The following is a 16,336-nucleotide window of genomic DNA, read 5'->3' as shown; positions in this document are numbered from 1 at the left end:
TCACATTGTCATGGGATTTTCTTTTTTAATTACAAATAACCATTCATAAAATCCTGAAACCAGTATTTTATAATGTGTGCAGTGATAGAAAGGTCAGTTTAACTCCACAACTACAAATGGCCTTGGTGCTCTGAATCACATTTTTTCTCCTTAGGCTAGGTTCACATTTCCGTTGTTTATGATCAGTCACAATCCGCTGCTCTGATAAACAACGCAGTCTGTTTGGCGGATTGCATTGTTTCCCATAGACTTGTATGAGCGGCGGATTGTGACTGATACCCTTGCGTTGCATCCGCCGCCGAACTGATCAGTCGTGGAACGACTGACCGTCGGGCGGCAGGAACGCAGCATGTAACATTTTTTGAGCAGCGAAATCCTTTTGATTTCGCTGCGCATGCTCTCTCTCGGCGGCTGAGCTATTGTGAACGATCAGCTGATCGCTCTCATTAGCCGGCCGCAGGGAGATCATCTGATCGCTCTCAAAAGCCGGCGTCCGGCTATTGTGAACGATCAGCTGATCGTTCTCTCTCTCTCGTTTTACAACGGAATCCGCTTTCTCATGACAATGAATTCCAATTCTTGTCACCAGTTGTACAACGCATCAGTCACAAGCATCAAGCAACGCATGTGACTGATGCAAAACAACGGAAATGTGAACCTAACCTTAGATCTGAGCCACAAATCACTTTTTAGCAAGTCATTTATAACATGGAAAATCAAGGCTAATTTCATCTTAATAATTAAAAGAGCGAGATAACTCTTAAATTCGGGTAAAAACAACTATGTTAATGCCATGATTAATTTTACTCACTTTGTGTGACTTCTTCCTTCATATGAAATATGAGACCTTTTTTTACATTACAAATGCAGAAGACATATTTCCTTTATACACCTTTTATCAGTTTCAAAATATGGTTTTATTGTAAAAGATTATTCACATTCCAGAAATAGATTTTACCGGAGTCCTTTTCACGTTCTACAAAAAACATTTCCCACATGTACAACATAATTATATTTTTACCATTTAAGAATAAGGTTAACAAAACTAATTTCTCGGTAGACCATCTCCAACTTTGTGAACATGTTTTAGTTTAGTGTCTATGATATATGAAGTTTCTGGTGTGCAACAAGATTTGATTTTTGGGTAAAGCACTTACCACATTCCAAGCATAAGAATGGTTTCTCTCCTGTGTGAATTCTCTGGTGATCGACAAGGGATGATTTCTGAGTAAAACATTTTCCACACTCTGAACATGAGAACGGCTTCTCGCCTGTGTGAGTTCTTTGATGATCAATAAGAGTTGATTTTCTACTAAAACATTTCCCACATTCAGAACATAAAAACAGTTTCTCCCCTGTGTGAATTCTCTGGTGGTCAACGAGACCTGATTTCCTAGTGAAATATTTGCCACACTCTGAACATGAAAAGTTCTTACCATTTTTGTGGGTTTTTCTATGTTTACTATGATCTGAATTCTGTAGAAAACACGTTCCACATACAGAACAAGATGACAATGTTTTATCCTTTGTGTGAATTTGCTCATGTTCTGGATGACTTGAATTATAGAAGATGGGACTAAAGCTTTCGTATTGTAAATATTGTTTTAAGTCTGTCGGCAGCATCAGATCAGGAGCACTTTTAGAGATATCTTCTTTTATAGGTTCCAGACTTGGGTGAACAGATGATAGATCTGCACTGCTGAATCTTGAATGTATGTGTAGAGTAATGAGATTGTCTTCAAGGGAACTTTGTGTAATATTTTCATGGTGTCTTTCTCTGCCCTTTCTGAGTCCATCTGGTGGAAAAAAGATCAGATTTCTGGTTTCCTAACATGTCAACATACGATGCGGTAAAACATGAAACTTTAAAACTTACAAATATCATGCATTGTAGTCAAGTACTGCTATGAAGTGGTAAAGAGCATTTTGCCATTACACAAAAAAATTGTTCATTATTGCAGACTCATCACACAAGAAACTAATTCAGAAACTATCCAATATATAAAATTCAGACATATTCTGGACTTCCAGATCCGGTCCTGGCTGAGGTGGAAGCCTAGAGGAGAAGCTCCTGCCACCCCTCACAGAAACCGACTAAAAAAAGCCCCCCCCCCCCGGACAAGCCACCGAGCAGAGAGCAGCACAGGAGGTTATCTAAAGCAGCCAGCTATGGAACGGTACCTCCTGAGAAGCGCTGGCAGCGGTGAGGGAGCCTGGAGAAGCAATGACATGGATGGGCAGTGCAGAGAAGAAGATAACAGCATGGCGCCGACGAGCCTGATGGGGGAGGAGCCTGAAGGCATGGTGCGAGACACAGAAAAGCAAACACAGAGCAGGAGGGGGAGAGATAAGGGAGATATGAGCGAGGAGACAGGAGATAAGGGAGATATGAGCAAGGAGTCACAGGAGGACTGAGCAGGAGAGAGGTGGATGCAGGGGACTGATGAGGGTGGATCACAATGGGAGGATGAGGGAGATATGGAGGCAGAAGGGAGAGAAGAAGATGCTGGCAAAGCAGGGGAGCTCAGAGACACAGCAGTGTTGGAGGATGAAACAGACAAACAGTACAGGGAGATTAATCCCACTCAGACACACAGGAAGTCAAATGCAAGAATTAACAGTACCCCTTCCAAAGGAAACAGAAAACAGCTTGCTACACCAACATCACAAGCCTTCAAGTTATTGGGGGAGGGAGGCAGTGGCCCAGTCCAGACAAAGAGCGCTAAGAAAACAGCACCACCTGCAGGCCAAGTCAAGTATACACAAAAGCTTAATGTGGACTATAAAAAACTGGCTGAAGAAGTGGCATCACACTTGTCAAAAGAGATTAAAGTGGCTATTGAGGCAGCCATACAAACATCATTAGCTAATATGCAAAAACAGATAAATGCCCATGCATCTAGACTAGCAGAATCAGAGCAGAGAATATCTGACTCCGAGGAGACAATACTGGCTATGCAAGCACAAATAGCAGCTCTAGCGAAATATAATGAATACTTAAAGGATAAGGCGGAAGATTTGGAAAACAGATCGAGACGCAACAACCTACGTATAGTGGGATTACCAGAGTCGGTGTCGATTGGACAGTTGAATAATATATGCGAGTTGGAGCTACCGCAGGCCCTGGGCATAAAGGTGAAATTCAGAGTTGAAAGAGCCCACAGAGTGGGTCCACTGAGACACCAGGAGGCGAATAAGGGAGAGGGCCAAAACTCAAACAAGAATATCGCGATAAGAGCCAAACAGGTGATAGTCAAGTACCTGGATTATAAGCATAAGGAGGAAATATTGAGGGCCTTTAGAGAACGAAAGTGTCCACTACAATATCAAGGCAACAGACTGCTAATTTTTGGAGATTACTCAGCCGAAGTATCCAGAAGGAGAAAAGAATTCAGCAAAATTTGCTCATGTCTGTACAACAAAAAAGTAAAATGCCAGCTATTATACCCTGCTACACTGAAAGTTAGAAATCCCAAAGGCTTGTTTGTATACTACAAGGACTACAAAGAAGCAGAAAACATTCTCATGGCAGAACTCGACAAGACTAGGTCAGAAAGGCAAGAAAAAGGATCTAGTGGAGAAGGGAATAATAGAAGAGGACCCCCCACAAGCTCAGGAAGAGATGTGGGACGTCTTGGGGGACAAAAGCAAGTCGAGACCAGGGAGGAAAGGAGGCTAAGCCCGGGTCAACAGCATAATTCTCGCCCGGAACACAGGAACCAATCCTTGGAGAGAAACCATGATGCCTGAACTGGAACTCCATCATTGTTTTTCCTTCTTTGCCTGTTTTTTTTTTTTTTCCAAACAGGAAGAGGCGTTGAGGAGGATGCATTAAGGAGAGAGGGATGGGGAGGTGAGAGGAGGAAGGGGGAAAGGAGAAAAGAGAGGAAAACATCCCAAAGTCTGGGCCCTCTCCCCCCCCTCATTTTTTTTTTCTTTCTCCATCTTCTCTCCCCGTTGTCTTTTTTCTTTTTCTCCTTTGTCCAGGAACATCATCCAGATTCAAATGAAGTGGGCTTGTTCTAAGTCGGACTGATGGCTACCTGGAGTCACAGATAAGTAGGACTGGAGAATCTTGCTGAGGTTTTGACATACTGTGCTAATTTTTGCATAATTTTTTAAGGCTTAATCAAGTTAGTCCGGGGATAGAACATATATTTTATGGGGGGTGATTAGGGAGCTACATATTTTGGCTAGGAATAGGGGAGCTCACCAACGTGGCGGAAAGCGCCGTGGATTTCTCGGAAGGGAAAATATGTTTTACAGTTACATGCTTTTTGTTGTATTTGTTATATTTGCAAGGTGGGGAAAGGGAGTGTCGATTTTGTGGTACCAACTGTGATTCTAGTGTCAAACATCTCGTCTTCCTTGATGCAGGGGCCCATAGGGGAGGGAGTAGTAAAAGCAGAATACACAGGTAAACATGATACAAATAACTACGTGGAATGTTAAAGGGCTGAGATCACCTAACAAACGAGCAATGATATTGAGACATCTAAAAAGACTAAAGACAGACATTGCCTTATTACAGGAAACCCACTTGGGGGGGGGGTAGGGGGGAGGATTTTTCCGCATGAAGTAACATTGGGTGGGCACCGTTTACGGGGCAGCGGCACAAGGTAGAAAAGCCGGCACTATGATCCTAATAAATAAACAATTCAGCCATGAGGTAGTGGCACATGAGGCAGACGACCAGGGAAGGTGGCAGCACTTAACAATCGTTAGTCCAGCGGGTAAACTCAGTATTTATAATATCTATGGCCCAAATTCACAACAAATCACATTCCATAATGGCATAAAGGCCACCATATTAGCAGATGGGGAGGCTAACATTATAGTAGGAGGCGATTTTAACACAGTCCCAGACTCAGCTGAAGATAGGAGGAGGGGCGAGGAGGGGACAGCTAATGTGGGCAGGAGTTTAGACAATAGGGATGTAACATTAGAAGACGTAGGACTGAAAGACATCTGGAGACTAACTCACCCACATGACAGAGAGTATACACACTTCTCTCACCCTCATGATAGCTGGTCACGTATTGATCAGTTCTGGATCTCGCAAGATTTACTGAGTGGAATGCAAGATTGTGTGATAGAGACTATGGTGATCTCTGATCATAGTCCGGTGAGATTGGGCATTAGAGAGGATAGAGAGGATCAGATATCATATGGAGATTCCCATCGTTCCTTCTCAGGCAAGATAATTTCCACAAGGTGCTACAAGAGTGGTGGGGAGAATTCACAGAGGACAATAAGGAACATAGAGAGTCCCCAGTGTTATTTTGGGAAACGGCAAAAGCGGTCCTAAGGGGCCGTCTGGTGGGGTACGCAGCCACGATCAAACGGAAAACCAATGAGTATTATAATTTCCATAGTGAAGCAGTACGGGTAGCATATACAAATTATGTGACAAATAGATCTCCCATGACAAAAGGCAGATGGCTGGAGGCAAAAGAGGGATTTGACGAATGGGCCAAAAAAAAGGAACAACTATTCTGGTCGCACAAGGAGGTTGACTTACATAGGTTTGGCAACAAGGCGGGAAGGATGTTGGCCAATCTGGCAAGGGGCAGCAGAAAAATGACAGTGATCTCTAAACTGAAAACAAAGGGGGGAGTGGTGACTACGGATCCTAAGGACATTAATAAATTGCTGGGAGATTACTATAGAAAACTATATGGGTCAGGGAATAACGACATGACTGACGAGGCAGAGTGGCTAAGACAAGCCCAAATGCCTAGCTTGACGGAGGAAGATTTGAGTGCCTTAAACACAGATATAGATCTGAAAATAAGGAGCGCTGATAGTGTAACACCAAAGTGATCAGTGGGGTATACCTGGAAAATATACACTCACCTGGATCAGTTGTGACAGTCACAACCACTAGTGCGCATGAGATAATTGCGTCTGCTGCAGCCCCACGTGGATGAGCATACAAGATAAGGCAGAAAAGGGGTTAATGCTGCGCATCAGCCAAATGAAGACGTATAATGTTGATGAAGATGAGTATTCTTTTATTTTATTTCATAGGTCTACGCGTTTCAAGGTGACAACCTCTTCCTCAGGACCAATGCATCAACAACAAATAAAAGAATACTCATCTTCATCAACATTATACGTCTTCATTTGGCTGATGCGCAGCATTAACCCCTTTTCTGCCTTATCTTGTATGCTTAAACACAGATATCACAGTAGAGGAGGTGACGAGAACAATTGGGGAGCTTAACACCAACAAGGCACCGGGACCTGACGGTTTTAACAGTGAATTCTATAAGGCTCTGAAGGATCTGATCTCGCCGGATCTAACCTCAGTCTTTAATGCTTTCCTGGGAGGGGCGGAAATACCCAAAAATTCCAACATAGCATATATTAAATTACTCCCCAAGGGAACCAAGGACCTGGATGATCCCTCTAGTTATAGACCTATATCGCTCATAAATCAGGATTTTAAAATTATGTCCAAGATCATGGCTAATAGACTGGCCGAGATGTTACCTAGGATCAGTACGAACCACCAGGTGGGGTTTATTAAGGGGAGAAATGCTTTTACCAATATCCGAAAGACAATTCTAGTGGTAGACGCGGTTAGACTGGGTCTCACTGAGGGAGGGGCTAGACATGCCCTAGTTACACTTGACGCAGAAAAAGCGTTTGATAATATAAATTGGAGGTGGTTAGACAGGGTAATGGAGGCCATAGGGATTGTAGGTAAGATGAGACTTTACATTAGAAACCTTTATGCCAACTCGGGAGCTAGGGTACACACTCCGCGCTTTCTATCAGACGTGTTCCCTTTGATGAAGGGAACAAGACAGGGTTGCCCATTATCTCCTCTTTTATTCAACCTGGCAATCGAGCCGTTGTCAAGAATACTACAGGGACAAAATAGCTTTAAAGGAATCAAGATAAGGGGTTCAGAAGTAAAGACAGCGCTTTTTGCTGATGACATCATACTTTATATGGGGGACCCCAGTGCGGATTTGCCACAGACTCTTGCCTTGATTGAAAAATTTGGTTCATTCTCCGGTTTCAAACTGAACAAAAAAAAAGTGCGAGATCATGTTCCTAAAGGGGCATCATGGGACAATGGGGGGACAAGTAAGGGATGGCTGTCTATGTGGAATTCCTATAGCACAATCTTCAATTAAATACCTGGGAGTGCATATAGGAAGAACGGTGGAAACAATCTATAACTTGAACTATGGACCGCTAATCAGGAAAATTATAGTTCAATTAAAGGGATGGAAAGGTCTGCCACTTCCATTACTGGCAAGATGCCACCTGATAAAAGTGATGAGCTTTCCTAGGCTACTGTATCCCTTCCAGACGATCCCGCTATTGCTAAAACTAAAGGATGTGAATAAGCTCAACTCCGCGTATACAGAATTTGTGTGGAGGGGAAGGAAACCCAGAATAAAGCTGCGTACGCTGATGAAGTCAGCAGAGGAGGGAGGTCTAAACTTTCCAGATGTCCAAGGGTATAATCTTGTATGTATCATGAGGCATGTAATTGATTGGGTGAGAGGAACGAGTAGGCACTCAGATCATGCGATGGAAACTAAATATGCGTCACCGTGGAATCTGACGTCCATTCTGCACTCCCCACTATCCAGGGTTGAAGGGCACATAAGGAACTCAATTATATTCCGAGACACCATGCTAACATGGAAGTCGGTAAGAAAAAAACTAGGGTTCTCATGGAAAGTGTCCAAGTACTTGAACCCCTGGGCATTCCCAAATTTTCCCCTGGGACGAGAAAACAAGCTATTTACTAGATAGAAAGAGAGGGGAGTCAGGAGAATGATAGATGTTATGAATGTGGAGGACAGGAGGTGGATGACAGGTCGGGAAGTGTTGGATAAGTACAACCTTAATAGTTCACATATCATCAAATATGAACAATTGAAGCATGGAATAATAGGAGACCTGGGTGTGGTTGGAAGAGAGTTGAATAGAAGTTCGATTGATGAGTTACTGGAATGTGATGTAACAAGTGTAAATGTCTCTAACATTTATCGATCGCTAAGGGGGGTGCTTATTTCACGGGAGGATAGTCGGACTTTAACAGCGTGGGGGAAACAATTGGGAAGGGAAGAAGTGGTAGATGATATACTGAAAGGATGGGTACAAGTGCGGAAACATATTACCAATGAGAGATGGAGAGACACTCAATTCAGAATTCTACATAGGGCCATTATGGGTTTCAACATTCCAGGTAGGGATAGGTGGTGTCCTAAGTGTCAAAAAGAGAAAACGGATATGCTGCATGGGCTATGGGAATGTGAGACAATCGTTAGGTTCTGGAACCAAGTCAGACTGTTTGCCCAGTCAACATGGGGAATTTTCAGCAATCTAGACTTAATGGTGTGGATTTTCCACTCCTTTGAGGGAGGAGTAGGAGGAGGACCGAGCACGCAGGAAAAAAGGAAATACACAATAACGCATGACATAGCCATGATAGCTAAGCGTTGCATCTTAAAACACTGGATTCAAAGGGAGGGCCCATCCATAAAGGAGATTATGGGCGAACTACACAACCTTCAGAAGTTGGAAAAACTAGAAGCGGAGAGGGATAAAGATGGGTTGACAGCCAAGTTTTTTGTGAGATGGAGACATTTTATTGAAAGCCAATTCACACAGGGAGAAATAATTAACCTGATGGCGCCTTTTGTTCACTCGGAGTGGTATATCCTGAGCGATATCCAGGACAGCCTGGGTAAACTGAGAATCACCTAGGAGGGGGCTCTGGCGGGAGGGGGAGACGAGACGGTTGGGAATACCAAGGCACGCTAGCAAAATTGAAATCATTCAGGGATGACACAGAGATTTAACGAATTGTATTGCATATGTTATATTATATTTCATTACCTCTGTTTTGGTTTAATGTTACTGATACTATCTTAAATCGAACAGCAGCATGGAACTCCAAATTGGGGTATCACCCACCTCTATGTCATATTTTGTCAGACTAATGTTCTTCTTTTGCAATGATATTTGTCATGTTTTTATAAATTTGAAAAATCAATAAAAAACGTTTTGGAAAAAAAAAATTCAGACATATTCTAAAAGAGTTGGAACGTGGCAGATGCCTGTGCTGGCAAACAGGAAAGCAAAGAGACAGAAGGTGATATGGTGAGATGAATTAATGTCTCTTCTAGGCTCTAAAATTGTCATCATGACATTTATGCTATACCTTGGCAATCTAAACGAAGCACTAATCTGAGTCACTCCCTTCCTGTAGACCGGTCTATTTTTTGGAAGTATAAGTAGATGACTGCTTCTTCTGGTTATTCAAACTTACAAACTGTAGCATGTTAAGGAAGCAGCCTAAGCTGTAAGCAACAGGCTGTGTGGTCAAGGTAAACAGAGCTTTCTATGGCCACTTCTCCACGTGCTGTTCTTCTTTATAGGCACATTGTATTAGTACATAAAGACATCAGCTCACAACTATGTACTAAGACACATACATATAGATACATATATATATATATATATATATATATATATGTGTGTGTGTGTATATGTATATATATATATATATATATACACACACACACACACACACACACACACACACACAGTCATATGATAAAGTTTGGGTTTTTGCAACAGCTGTTTCAGTTTCATATATCTAATAACTGATGGACTGAGTAATATTTCTGGATTGAAATGAGGTTTATTGTACTAACGGAAAATGTACAATCCGCATTTAAACAAAATTTGACAGGTGCAAAAGTATGGGCACCCTTATCAATTTCTTGATTTGAACACGCCTAACTACTTTTTACTGACTTACTAAAGCGCTAAATTGGTTTTGTAACCTCATTGAGCTTTGAACTTCATAGGCAGGTGTATCCAATCATGAGAAAAGGTATTTAAGGTGGCCACTTGCAAGTTGTTCTCCTATTTGAATCTCCTATGAAGAGTGGCATCATGGGCTCCTCAAAACAACTCTCAAATGATCTGAAAACAAAGATTATTCAACATAGTTGTTCAGGGGAAGGATACAAAAAGTTGTCTCAGAAATTTAAACTGTCAGTTTCCACTGTAAGGAACATAGTAAGGAAATGGAAGAACACAGGTACAGTTCTTGTTAAGCCCAGAAGTGGCAGGCCAAGAAAAATATCAGAAAGGCAGAGAAGAAAAATGGTGAGAACAGTCAAGGACAATCCACAGACCACCTCCAAAGACCTGCAGCTTCATCTTGCTGCAGATGGTGTCACTATGCATCGGTCAACAATACAGCGCACGTTGCACAAGGAGAAGCTGTATGGGAGAGTGATGCGAAAGAAAACGTTTCTGCAAGCACGCCACAAACAGAGTCGCCTGAGGTATGCAAAAGCACATTTGGACAAGCCAGTTACATTTTGGAAGAAGGTCCTGTGAACTGATGAAACAAAGATTGAGTTGTTTGGTCATACAAAAAGGCGTTATGCATGGAGGCAAAAAAAACGGCATTCCAAGAAAAGCACTTGCTACCCACAGTAAAATTTGGTGGAGGTTCATGCTTTGGGGCTGTGTGGCCAATGCCGGCACTGGGAATCTTGGTAAAGTTGAGGGTCGCATGGATTCAACTCAGTATCAGCAGATTCTTGACAATAATGTGCAAGAATCAGTGACGAAGTTGAAGTTACGCAGGGGATGGATATTTCAGCAAGACAATGATCCAAAACACCGCTCCAAATCTACTCAGGCATTCATGCGGAGGAACAATTACAATGTTCTGGAATGGCCATCCCAGTCCCCAGACCTGAATATCATTGAACATCTGTGGGATGATTTGAAGCGGGCTGTCCATGCTCGGCGACCATCAAACTTAACTGAACTGGAATTGTTTTGTAAACAGGAATGGTCAAATATACCTTCATCCAGGATCCAGGAACTCATTAAAAGGTACAGGAAGCGACTAGAAGAGGCTGTTATTTTTGCAAAAGGAGGATCTACAAAATATTAATGTCACTTTTATGTTGAGGTGCCCATACTTTTGCACCGGTCAAATTTTGTTTAAATGCGGATTGCACATTTTCTGTTAGTACAATAATCCTCATTTCAATCCAGAAATATTACTCAGTCCATCAGTTATTAGATATATGAAACTGAAATAGCTGTTGCAAAAACCGAAATTGTTATAAAGAAAAAAGGTTAACATTAATAGGGGTGCCCAAACTTTTCATATGACTATAATATATTATATATATATATATATATATATATATATATATATATATATATATATATATATATATATATATAGATATGTATATATATATTATATATACACACACACACACACACACACACACACACACACACACATATATATATACACACACAGTGCTGGCCAAAAGTATTGGCATGGCACCCCTGCAATTCTGTCAGATAATACTCAGTTTCTTCTTGAAAATGATTGCAATCTCAAATTCTTTGGTATTATTATCTTCATTTAATTTGTCTTCACTGAAGAAAAAAAAAAATTTGTCAAAGCCAAATTGGATATAATTCCACACCAAACATAAAAAAGGGGGTGGACAAAAGTATTGGCACTGTTTGAAAAATCATGTGATGCTTCTCTAATTTGTGAAATTAACAGCACCTGTAACTTACCTGTGGCACCTAACAGGTGTTGACAATAACTAAATCACACTTGCAGCCAGCTGACATGGATTAAAGTTGACTCAACCTCTGTCCTGTGTGTACCACATTGAGCATGGAGAAAGAAAGAAGACCAAAGAACTGTCTGAGGGCTTGAGAATCCAAATTGTGAGGAGGCATGAGCAATCTCAAGGCTATAAGTCCATCTCCAAAGACCTGAAAATTCCTGTGTCCACGGTGCGCAGTGTCATCAAGAAGTTTAAAGCCCATGGCACTGTGGCTAACCTCCCTAGATGTGGAAGGAAAAGAAAAATTGACGAGAGATTTCAACGCAAGATTGTGTGGATGGTAGATAAAGAACCTCGACTAACATCCAAACAAGTTCAAGCTGCCCTGCAGTCCGAGGGTACAACAGTGTCAACCCGTACTATCCGTCGGTGTCTCAATGAAAAGGGACTGTATGGTAGGATACCCAGGAAGACCCCACTTCTTACCCCGAGACATAAAAAAGCCAGGCTGGAGTTTGCCAAAATTTACCTGAGAAAGCCTAAAATGTTTTGGAAGAATGTTCTCTGGTCAGATGAGACAAAGGTAGAGCTTTTTGGGAAAAGCCATCAACATAGAGTTTACTGGAAAAAAAAAAAAAAGAGGCATTCAAAGAAAAGAACACGGGCCCAGTGTGAGAAAGCTGGGTCTTCCTCAGAGGTCATGGGTCTTCCAGCAGGACAATGACCCAAAACACACTTCAAAAAGCACTAGAAAATAGTTTGAGAGAAAGCACTGGAGAGTACTAAAGTGGCCAGCAATGAGTCCAGACCTGAATCCCATAGAACACCTGTGGAGAGATCTCAAAATGGCAGTTTGGAGAAGGCACCCTTCAAATCTCAGGGATCTGGAGCAGTTTGCCAAAGAAGAATGGTCTAAAATTCCAGGAGATCATTGTAAGGAACTCATTGATGGTTACCGGAAGCGGTTGTTCGCAGTTATTTTGGCTAAAGGTTGTGCAACCAAGTATTAGGCTAAGGGTGCCAATACTTTTGTCTGGCCCATTTTTGGAGTTTTGTGTGAAATGATCAATGATTTGATTTTTGTTTCATTCTCTGTTGTGTTTTTTCATTGCAAGTAAAATAAATGAAGATAATACCAAAGAATTTGTGATTGCAATCATTTTCAAGAATAAACAAGAGTATTCTCTGACAGAATTGCAGGGGTGCCAATACTTTTGGCCAGCACTGTATGTGTATACATATATATACATATATGGAAGTAGCACTCCAATGGAAATAAGTGGAAAAAGTGCATTTTATTCATTCAGTTACATGCAACATTTCAGCTTCTCATTTGATGCCTTTCTCAAGAATCAAATGTATTCAAGTACATTTATAACATTTATGTATTACATAGATTTATCTCTGTGTAAAGGTACAATGTGCCTAAGAGACAAGAACAGCATATGTAGATAGAAAAAAACGCTCCTATGATGTGCCACTTTCCAAAAAAATAAGATTAAAAATATACTTTAGTGTTTATTAAAGGGTTAATTGTCCGGTGTTGGGACAAACTTCTGCAGTCAAGCTATGTGACTGCAGAATTGTGATGGCGTGTGGGGTGTAAACTGTCTTGATTCCTCAGTTTTGTCGAGGAAGTAGTTACATGGCCACAAGAAATATGATTTGCTTTCACGTGCCAACTGGGTATGTTGACTAATCTCCATATAAAGGCTACTTTACACACTGCGATATCGGTCCCGATATCGCTAGTGTGGGTACCCGCCCCCATCTGTTGCGCGACACGGGCACATCGCTGCCCGTGGCGCACAACGTCGCCCACAGCCGTCACACATACTTACCTGTCCGGCGACGTCGCTGTGACCGGCGAACCGCCTCCTTTCTAAGGGGGCGGTCCGTGCGGCGTCACAGCGACGTCACTGAAACGTCACTGAAACGCCGCCCAATAGCAGCGGAGGGGCGGAGATGAGCGGGACGTAACATCCCGCCCACCTCCTTCCTTCCGCATAGCGGCCGGGAGGCCGGTAGGGAGAGCTTCCTCGCTCCTGCGGCGTCACACGCAGCGATGTGTGCTGCCGCAGGAACGAGGAACAATCTCGTTACTGCTGCAGTAACGAGATTTGAGAATGGACCCCCGTGTCGCCGATTAGCGATTTTGCACGTTTTTGCAACGATGCAAAATCGCTTATCGATGTCACACGCAACGGCATCGCTAATGCGGCCGGATGTGCGTCACGAATTCCGTGACCCCAACGACTCCGCATTAGCGATGTCGTAGCGTGTAAAGCCCGCTTTAGTGAATTGAGAGAAGCTGGAGGAGTCTAGTTGGCATGTAACGGTTATTGTTAGTATGCAAATCGAATACATGCAGCAGTCACATGATAACCTGCATGATCTATCCTTCTTTCTCTTTTTGAAATATAAAAAAGCAAAAAAGAAGAACACATATCCTTACTAACAGCAAAGATGGAACTGCAGCTGTACGTTACCTAGGCCAAAAACTACTACTCCAGCAGGATTCAGCTAAGCCCCCAATAGGTGGAGGCATCACAGGTGCAGGAGAAGCAAATCACACACTTCCAAACATGGAGGGGGCGATTGCTGGATGTTAAAACTGCACACTGATGGCTTGCATAGAGCGCTGTTCACACTTGCAGATGTGGCCATAACACAAACAAAAAAAACTCATTTTTTGGACAGGATACAGCCAGGCCCCTTTTTGTTGGGCCTTGCATGTTAGAGTTCTGTCCCTGTATGATGTGCAGTGGAGTACGGGTTGGCAGCCCCCTGATCTAATAGTATGGGCGTCACCTAATAGGCTGCGGGTTTGTGACTGTGCATCCGCAAGTGTGAACAGTGCTCTATGCAAGCCATCAGTGAGCAGTTTTACCATCCAGCAATTGCCCCCTCCATGTTTGGAAGTGTGTGTGTGTGATTTGCTTCTCCTGCACCTGTGATGCCTCCACCTAGTGGGGGCTTAGCTGTATCCTGCTGGAGTGGTAGTTTTTGGCCTAGGTAACGTACAGCTGCAGCTCCATCTTTGTTGTAAGTAATTTCTCTTTTTGAAGAAAAAAAAAACCAGATATGCAACTACCTGTGTTTGACTGAAAGTGGGGAGTAGGACTAACTGATTGCTGACTTATAGTTGAGAGTTAAATAATACAAATAATTTAATGTTGATTGCACTTTTGTGCTTTATAGGGAAAGTTCTTGATTGTAAAAATGCCTATTTTGTAATTTAGCCTTTGATTACCATCCATTACTGAACAGTGATGTTCTGTAAATGAATCCTGTTCTGAACCATACAGATGTACTCAATAAACTGATATGAATGGTACTGAGGACATCCCCAGTGTAGAGATTTAGAGGATACACCAAAAAGTAAAGTGGATGTATGCAAGAAAATATCATCTTGCAGAAAAGAGACCAAACTTTCTGGCTTCTTGATGGAAAGAGGGGAACAGACTCCTGTCTATATCCCACCACAAATATTTTTCCTCATATTTGAATATACTCACCTGGTTGAATAGCCACAGGAATTGCTTCTTCCTTGAACTGATTATCACTCTTCAGATATGGGTCTTCTATTTCAGCTTGAATTTCAGCTTTAATATTGACCAGATCTTCCCACTGATTCACCATAAGGAATAAATGAGTAATACTTTAGCACATCGACTGCTATCAATTAGCCCCCTACAATATCCCAGCTATCTAATAGTGCACATGCATGAGATGCCATCATGAACAGATCTAAAAGTAATTACATGTTATTTTTTATTTTTCTAAGATACGCACAAGTAAAATGCACTTAATTTATTGAAAGGCCCACCTCGTAATAAGATAAGCTCATGTCTTGTAGTTCTTATGCAGGGAAATCAAATACACACAATCATATTACCATATACTGTACCACGGTGTACTGACAATTGCTCATTTTGCCCTTCTACCAGTAAATTCTTCTCTTTTCTCTGCTCTATGTAGAAACAGGAAGTTTCTTGTCCCTGCATGAATCATTCCCCTCTTAAACGCCCGACCCAGGTGCTCCCTCCTCCTGGCTGCCAGGGACTTTTGCAGTGATCACTCATGCAGGGAAAATAGATTTCTTGTTTCTAAATAGAGTGAAGAAGGATTCAGCTTGTAATTTTTCAAATTACATAATGTCAAAGACCTAATGGAAAGCAGAAAGATTAACTGGGTAGAAGAGAAAATTTAGCAATTCTAAGTAACCAGTGTTCTATAATATAATGACAGCTATATATTAAGATGATAAAAACTTTAATGGGAGTGCTTTTTTTAATAAGATAACTATTTTTCACGCTTGAGTTGGGAGACACGCAGCCAGTCTGGGCATTGCAATCTGAGGAGATCAGATTGATCATCATGGATGTCTGAAAGAGCCCTTATACTGATAGGCAGTAAATAATGCGCCTCTGACAGCAAAGAATCTTCAAGACTTTTTAATGCTGCAACAGAATGCTTTTCATCTACAAATTATATTCCAACATTCACTGTTTTATATATAACCTGAAGTCTTATACTGAAGTCTATATGTGTTGCAAAACTTTAGGTTTTAGAAAGGCCTTAAAAAGACCTACCTGAGTCATCAGTGGACAATCCTGTGCAAATGTGGAATTGGAACCTCCCTCTGACATTCTTCTATTATTTAATCTATCTGTAGAAAACACACGAGGATGGAGGTATTAGGCGTCTTTCAAACTTGTGATCACCTTAACAAC

At 41.9% G+C, this 16,336-nt stretch overlaps 1 protein-coding gene across 1 annotated transcript in view; it reads right to left on the bottom strand.

Annotated features, from left to right (window-relative positions):
- Positions 1-902: 902 nt before the first annotated feature.
- Positions 903-16,336, bottom strand: part of LOC142311225 (gastrula zinc finger protein XlCGF66.1-like) — a 48,540-nt gene continuing 33,106 nt past the window's right edge. Inside the window, exons 5-7 of the mRNA XM_075349442.1 lie at positions 16,196-16,272; positions 15,119-15,230; positions 903-1,796 (exon numbers count right to left, since the gene is read on the bottom strand). Of these exons, the coding sequence (XP_075205557.1) occupies positions 1,099-1,796; positions 15,119-15,230; positions 16,196-16,272 (887 nt within the window). The 3' untranslated portion in view covers positions 903-1,098. The remainder of the gene's footprint in view (positions 1,797-15,118; positions 15,231-16,195; positions 16,273-16,336) is intronic.

This window comes from Anomaloglossus baeobatrachus, chromosome 5, assembly GCF_048569485.1.
Source record: "Anomaloglossus baeobatrachus isolate aAnoBae1 chromosome 5, aAnoBae1.hap1, whole genome shotgun sequence".
NCBI classification, from domain to species: domain Eukaryota; kingdom Metazoa; phylum Chordata; class Amphibia; order Anura; family Aromobatidae; genus Anomaloglossus; species Anomaloglossus baeobatrachus.
This window is presented reverse-complemented; position numbering and strand designations above follow the sequence as displayed.